At 43.0% G+C, this 7,768-nt stretch overlaps 1 protein-coding gene across 4 annotated transcripts in view; it reads left to right on the top strand.

Moving 5' to 3' along the window:
• Positions 1 to 7,768, top strand: part of dnah2 (dynein, axonemal, heavy chain 2) — a 119,008-nt gene that overhangs the window by 843 nt on the left and 110,397 nt on the right. For 3 of the 4 annotated variants that reach the window (XM_032544697.1, XM_032544698.1, XM_032544699.1), the window contains exons 3-10: positions 50 to 214; positions 595 to 823; positions 2,074 to 2,184; positions 2,529 to 2,767; positions 3,012 to 3,203; positions 3,386 to 3,543; positions 6,617 to 6,704; positions 7,178 to 7,383. In XM_032544697.1, the coding sequence (XP_032400588.1) occupies positions 50 to 214; positions 595 to 823; positions 2,074 to 2,184; positions 2,529 to 2,767; positions 3,012 to 3,203; positions 3,386 to 3,543; positions 6,617 to 6,704; positions 7,178 to 7,383 (1,388 nt within the window). The remainder of the gene's footprint in view (positions 1 to 49; positions 215 to 594; positions 824 to 2,073; positions 2,185 to 2,528; positions 2,768 to 3,011; positions 3,204 to 3,385; positions 3,544 to 6,616; positions 6,705 to 7,177; positions 7,384 to 7,768) is intronic. The other variant, XM_032544700.1, reaches the window with a different exon arrangement.

The following is a 7,768-nucleotide window of genomic DNA, read 5'->3' as shown; positions in this document are numbered from 1 at the left end:
CCCCCCCCCTTTCTCCTTGGACCCCTCCTTTCATCTCTCTCCATAAAAGTTGTTTATCCGTTGTGTGGCTCTTTCTGGGGTAACCAGAGAGAAGTGGACAGAGGAGAATGTGAGGGCTTTGGATCAATTTATTGTGGACACAGCTATCTCAACCATGGTGGTCTACATTGACACCTACGCCAGGCTGCGGGTGGAGTACTCAATGCCCTTGCCGGTGAAGCACACTCTCCTCCCCACTTTCATCTTCATTCATTCATCTTTTACCAGTTTTAATTAGAAAATGTAATATAGAGTTCCCTAGGCTGTTAGAGAGAGGTGTTGGAAATGACATATTTACATCCGTGGGTTGAATGCTTTTATTTAGCTACATTACTAAAAAGCATCTCTGTTTGAATTTATTATACATCCATAGGTTGAATTATTTTGAATGCCTTTTATCACAGTTCTAAAAAGCATCATAATCCACTTTTTTTGAAAAGCTGGAGTGCACTTGTCTCCTCTGCCAGAGTATGTTTAATTTTTAAAATCCGGTTCCTTCCCTGTATTTTTCATTTCTCCTCTTTACCACCTAACAAAAATATTTTATGGGGACAGGTGGTAGAGCAGCTGTCCTATTTTAGCCGCATGCCAGGAGCCATAATCACATCAGAGACGTTTGAGGTGGCCGTACAGTTTGGCACAGTGCGGGGCGACCCCACCCAGAGGCTGCTTCATGACATGACCTGTTTGCATGCCCCTCCAGTTGCCCTCAGCACCTGGAAGGAGAAGAGCATCAAGGACAACTATGCCAACAACATGCACTGCTTTCTTGCAAACCTCACAGGTGGGTACCTCAGAGGGAAAGAGAGAGACAGTTAACTGTTAAACAAGATCACACAAGGTAGTAGTTCTAAAAGTCTTGACTTCTCTCCATCAGTAAAGGCCCAGAGATTTCACTCTGTAAAACTCAATAAGCCTGTACTGTATAGCTTCCATGAGAAGAAGAAGACATACTTTATTATTCCAATTTTTTCACTTTGTTATTTTACACATTATACTCAAACATGGCCAAATACAGGCGTGCCTGGTTTGCTCACCCGGTTAAGCATGCACCCCATGTGCAGAGGCTCAGTGCTTCCTTGTTGCAGTAGCTCCGGGTTCAGTCCAGACCTTCCTCCCTTTGCTATATGTCATTCCTTCTCTCTCTCTCTCCCACTTTCCTGTTTTAATCTGTACTATAAATAAAAGGCAATACAAGCCCAAAAACATGGCTGATACAAACATGCATTACTGGAGAGATGTTAGGGTGAGGGGGCCTTGGTTTGGTTCTGAGCCTTAATCAAGGCCTCCTCAGCATTGCCCAGGAGACAAACTTGCAAATCCCTAGCAACCAGTCCACACTCCATACTTGAACCCACTGGTTCCCAAGCCATGTCCCCATGGACTGAGCTACTGCTGCCCCAAATTAATGAATGAATAAATAAATAAAAACTACTTTTTTCTACTGTCTGTGCTGCTAAACGGACAGATGGTTCGGAGAAAAATTACTTTAAATATGTAGGTTGTTTGCACTTGGTGTGGTATTGAAGTATTTTCCCTGGTTTCTGTCTACAGATAGTTAACAAAAACTGTACCCCCACAAAAGGGAAATTTCATGAATGTAGAAAAAAAAAACAAGTTCCCTCCCGACACATTTCGTTGAGAGTACTGTCGCTGCATCCTGGACTTACCGCCGCCCAAGACAACTGTGATTGTTTTAAAGAAATACAAACAAGCTGGAGCGTTTTCCCGCTATAACGGAATGATAATGGGTGCAGCTAGACCATAATCTAGTCCTGACACCGTGCTGGGGAGATAGGTTAGTTATTAGTAACAATAAAGCTCCTCTGTGACTGCAAATTGTGGCTTTACAGCATATGTATGTATATGGAGGACAAAGGTATTTTTATAAGCCCCGGTATACAGGTTGCACCACAGTATGCAGTAGGAATCATGAAAAGTACAAGACCCATTTGAAGTCAACTGGGGCAGTGTTCACAGGATGGACAACATAACTTGCTGAATTCTTTTATGTAATATTTTATTTTTCAACAGATGATGTGTATAAGAAGGTGGGCAACACCGTTCTCTACATCCCAATGGAAGGCCTACAGCACTGCCCTGAGGAGGCCAGCAAGGACAAGAAGCTGGTACAAAGAATGGAGAGTAAGTCTGGGGATCTATGTATATGTGTATGTTTGGGTGGGTGAGGGTGGTAAATTGGGTGGGAGACGTTTTTTAAGTTTCTGTTTAAAACTCCATAAAAACTGCAGCATCGGGTTTCTTTCTCAGACTCTTTTGCGATTCTGAGCCTTGGTACATGGGGCGCACACTCAACCAGGTGAACTAGCAATGCGCCCCCATACTTAGTGGTTTTCATATTATTCCAACCCTTGCTCTTATTTTCTCACTATGTCCTTCTGTTTTTTTCCTGTTCTGACTCTTCAGATTTTTATTTTTCCCTACCTCTATTTCCCTTTTCTTCCACTCACTTGTACTCTTGTTTTTAGCTGTTATGATCCACTGGACTGATCAGATCAAGGAGCTACTGAATGCTAAAGAAATAATGAAGATGAGGGACAACTGTGGTCCACTTCAGGAGATAGCCTTCAGGCAGAGTCACTCTGCCAAGCTGTTGAACATCAGCCAGCAGCTGCAAAAGCCAGGGGTCAGGCACATCCAGAACATCCTTCAGCTCTCCAAGTCTCTCTATGTACAACGCTTCAGCAACCTGACCAAAGGAATACAGGTACTAAAAGTCTCAAATCAAGAATCATCTCTTAATCAATTCTTACTTTCTCACAGACTGGAGTGCAACTCACTGGTGCTGGTCATTATTGCAACATTTCTACAGCAATAATACAAGCTTCCAAGTTAGAAAGTTAGAAAATGTTGACAGTAAATATTGTGTTACCATGACTAGATCATTATGATAAATGAATTTAAAAAAAATCATAATTTCTTTCCTTTGCGTGTGTGTGTGTGCTGCCCAGGATTGCCTTCTGCAGGCCCAATCAAACTTGTCCTACCTGTCCATACTGAAGGAGCCATGTGAAGAGCTTGCCCAGCTCAAACCTAGCCAAGTTGCTCCTAAGCTGCGACGCATTGTCAGTCTCATTCGCATCATCTGGGTCAACTCATCCCACTACAACACCATTGACAGGATCACTGGTCTCTTTCGCAAGGTACCTGCTTTTTATGGCATCAGATTAATTGGGAGGTGTGTACTAACACTAGGTTTCTTGTATTAACCTTCTTTCGTTACAGGTTTTTACTTAATAGTAATATGTGAATATGAGTGTTTTCAACTTGGTCTCCCAAATAGTTATTATTTTATGTATTTGAAGTGTTTTCCGTTGTTTTGCAGATGAGCAATGAGATCATCAACCTGTGTTTCCAAAGCATCTCTCTGAACAGGATCTTTAAGGGCTATGTGTTATCCAGCAAGCAAGACCTCAGCAATTGTATCCAGTGCTGCCTGGACTGGAAAGAAATTTACCTGCAGGCCTCACAGATTCACCACAGGTAGGAGAAATCTCACCTGTGCAGGGACTCAATACTGTCACCTGGGTACCAATGGGGATTTCAAAAGTCTTAAGTCTTACATTTTTAAATTTGAATGTATTGGGTATTGAATATACATGGATTTAGTTTGAAATTAATATTTAGGTTAAGGCAAAGTTGTAAAGTTGGGCAATACATCTTGTGGTTTTGATGCAGAAATAAATAGACCCTTTAAGAGCCTTGTCAAAACACAAAGAAGACAAGACTTTTGGAAGTTTGTTCCAGATATATGGTGCATATACACTCACCGGCCACTTTGTTAGGTACCCCATGCTAGTAACGGGTTGGACCCCCTTTTGCCCTTCAGAACTGCCTCAATTCTTCGTGGCATAGATTCAACAAGGTGCTGAAGCATTCCTCAGGGAGTTTGGTCCATATTGACATGATGGCATCACACAGTTGCCGCAGTTTGTCGGCTGCACATCCATGATGCGAATCTCCCTTTCCACCACATCCCAAAGATGCTCTATTGGATTGAGATCTGGTGACTGTGAGGCCATTTGAGTACAGCGAACTCATTGTCATGTTCAAGAACCAGTCTGTGATGATTCCAGCTTTATGACATGGCGCATTATCCTGCTGAAAGTAGCCATCAGAATTTGGTACATTATGGTCATAAAGGGATGGACATGGTCAGCAACAATACTCAGGTAGCGTGTGCGTTGCAACGATGCTCAATTGGTACCAAGGGGCCCAAAGAGTGCAAGAAAATATTCCCCACACCATGACACCACCACCACCAGCCTGAACCGTTGATACAAGGCAGGATGGATCCATGCTTTCATGTTGTAGACGCCAAATTCTGACCCTACCATCCGACTGTCGCAGCAGAAATCGAGACTCATCAGACCAGGCAACGTTTTTCCAATCTTCTATTGTCCAATTTCGATGAGCTTGTCCAAATTGTAGTCTCAGTTTCCTGTTCTTAGCTGAAAGGAGTGGCACTCGATGGGGTCTTCTGCTGCTGTAGCCCATCTGCCTCAAAGTTCGACGGTACTGTGCGTTCAGAGATGCTCTTCTGCCCACCTTGGTTGTAACGGTGGTTATTTGAGTCACTGTTGCCCTTCTATCAGCTCGAACCAGTCTGGCCATTCTCCTCTGACCTCTGGCATCAACAAGCATTTCCGCCCACAGAACTGCCGCTCACTGGATTGTTTTTTCTTTTTCGGACCATTCTCTGTAAACCCTAGAGATGTTGTGCGTGAAACCCAGTAGATTGCACATTTACATCTCATGTCATGAAAGTATTTGAAAGACTTGTGAAAGATGCACTTTTGGACATTGTACAGGATAAGTTAGACCCTCTCCAGTTTGCCTACAGGTCGGGCAGAGGCGTGGATGATGCAACAGGGACACTTTTAAACATGGTTTTTAAACATCTTGAGGGCGCCAAGTCTTTTGTCCGTCTACTATTTATTGACTTCTCCTCCGCTTTTAACTGCATCCAGCCCCATGTTTTAGCAGACAGGTTGAAGAACTCTCATAACATTGATACTGGACTGATCTGCTGGCTGATGGATTTTTTAACAGTGAGGTCGCAGCGGGTGAGAGTGAACGGTGTTTTATCAGATACCATGTTCTCTTCTACTGGGTCCCCCCAGGGCTGTGTCCTCTCCCCTCTTTTATTTGTTTTATACACAAATGCGTGCCAAAGCCATCATGAACGGCGCCACATTATTAAATTTGCAGATGATTCGGTCATTGTTTCCCTCCTCAGCAGTGACGACACTGAACACGGTCCTGTAGTGGATGATTTTATGGACTGGTGCAAAGCCTCCTTTTTAAATATTAATGTGGCAAAAACGAAAGAGATGTGCGTCGACTTCAGAAAAATCCCCACGGTCGTTCCTCCTGTTGTAATGGACAACCAGCCAGTTGAACTTGTGCAGCAGTACAAATATCTTGGGACTGTGATTGACAGTAAACTGTGCTTTGAGTCCCAGGTTGATGCTGTGTGTAAAAAAGCACATCAGCGCATGCACTTTCTCCGGAAGCTTCGTAGTTTTAATGTCGACACTGTTTTTATATGAAATGTTTTATTCCTGTTATTGAATCAGTTCTACTTTTTCTTTTATCTGCTGGCACGGGTCACTTTCCATTAAACAGGGAAACCGCAGCAAGGTATTGTGAAGGTGTGCAGCAAAATTGTTGGCACACCCTTAAATGACCTCCACGACCTGTACAGGCCAGATCACTGAAGAGGCGAGAGCCATCCTGGCTGATCCTAGTCATCCTTTGTGGGATCAATTTAGGCTGCTGCCATCCGGCGCAGGTATAGTCTGCCACGATGCAGAACTAACAGACTTAAAAGGTCATTCTCCCGCGGTTATTACCATGGTTAATAATACTCTGTAAATTTAATTAATTTAAATTATGCTGTACTGTGGTTGTGTTTATTGTTGTGGGTTGATAAAATATTGCTACTGCTGGCTGTAATTCAAATTGCCCCTTGGGGATAAAGTTACCTTGAACCTTGATTTTCTGAATACTCAGACCACCCTTCTGGCACCAACAATCATGCCACGTTCAAAGTCACTCAAATCACCTTTCTTCCCCATACTGATGCTCGGTTTGAACTGCAGGAGATTCTCTTGACCATGTCTACATGCCTAAATGCACTGAGTTGCCGCCATGTGATTGGCTGCTTAGAAATTAAGTGTTAACGAGCAGTTGGACAGGTGTACCTAATAAAGTGGCCGGTGAGTGTACATACGTAAAGGCAGTTTCACCATGCTTCAACTTGGAATGGTAAGCAAACCCATCCCAGACAACTGGATAAATTAGAGGGTTTTTAACTAGTACGCAGATTATAGAGGTCCTGTGTGATTAGGGCTCAGCCTGAATGGATGGCTGTTTGCAACTGTAACAACCTACCAACTGTTTTTGAACACTTTTTGATTTAGTGACTGCTGTAGACCTAGATATAAATTACTGGCGTGCTTAAATGACTCTTCATTTCTGACTCTCCACCCCTTCTTCCTTTCTATGTCCTCTTTTTTGTCTCTCTCTTATTCCCCCTCTGTTTTTTCATCAGGTATTCTCGAACGGGCTGGGTCCTGGACCAAACCAGCATATTTGTATTGGTTGATGTTTTCATTCAGAGGTTCAGAGAGCTGCTTGAGGTGAATTTTCCCTCACTCACACATGCAGAGACATTAACGCATGTACAGAAACACTTTTACACATTACAACTCTGTAAATTCATGCTGTTGGAGAATAATACTAAAGACGTGATTATCAGGCAGGGATTACAAATAGAATGGATGCAACATGCTATCCTGTCCTTATAGTTACTTCTAAAGTGGATTTTATTCAGTCACAGTTGCTTCTTTTAGCAGAATCTTTAGCTTCTTTAAAATTATTAAGGCTACTTACTTTGTGGGTTTCAAGGTTATGTCACTTTGCCTTCACTGCCTTAACAGTTGAGCAACAATGCAGTCCACAGTTGTTGTTTTTTTTATCTCTATTACAAACATATTTCACATGTGTTGCGTCATGACAAATGCTGTGTTGGAATTAGGTATGTAATATCAAGGATTGGAGTAAAGTTGCATTGCAATGCATGCACTGCATATTTTCTCTTGCTTTCTGTCAGATATGTGACTGCCAGTATCAGTTTGCCCGTTGGGAGGATGGCCAGCAGAGGGCTCTGCCATGCTTCAGCGGTTGTCAGGGACCAGAATTCACCCGCCTCCTCCTGGAGATTGAGGGCAAATTCCACCGTGGCCTACAGAACCTGCACTCTCTTGACAAGGGCATTCTTGATGTTGAAAGCACTACATGGTGCAATGAATTCAACAAGTAGGTCTATTGCTCTTCAACACATTCAAACTAAGACTAAATATAATAGTATGTAAGTATATGTCGCAAATGCGAGAAAAACCTCTGGTTGCAAACATAAATGGGCATGACCGGCACATTTTTTGCAACCAAAGGATTAGCGCAAATCAGGTGCAGCCAGGCAAAAATAGGTGCTAGGGGAAAGAGAGGTTGAGTACATTCATTATTAGGAGGAAGAATACCGAATCAGCAGGTGGAGTCGGGCAGAGCTTCCTTAAAGGTGCTCCAAGCAATGTCTCGCGTGTTTTAGGCTACAACATTTGTTGTCACATACAGCAAACTTTTCATCACTATCTGTGAGCTGCCTGTCCCCAGAACACACTGTAAAAAAACGCAGTCTCTGTAG

This window comes from Etheostoma spectabile, chromosome 19, assembly GCF_008692095.1.
Source record: "Etheostoma spectabile isolate EspeVRDwgs_2016 chromosome 19, UIUC_Espe_1.0, whole genome shotgun sequence".
Lineage (NCBI taxonomy): Eukaryota > Metazoa > Chordata > Actinopteri > Perciformes > Percidae > Etheostoma > Etheostoma spectabile.
Note: the sequence above shows the minus strand (reverse complement) of the source record. Positions and strands in the feature narration are given on the sequence as shown.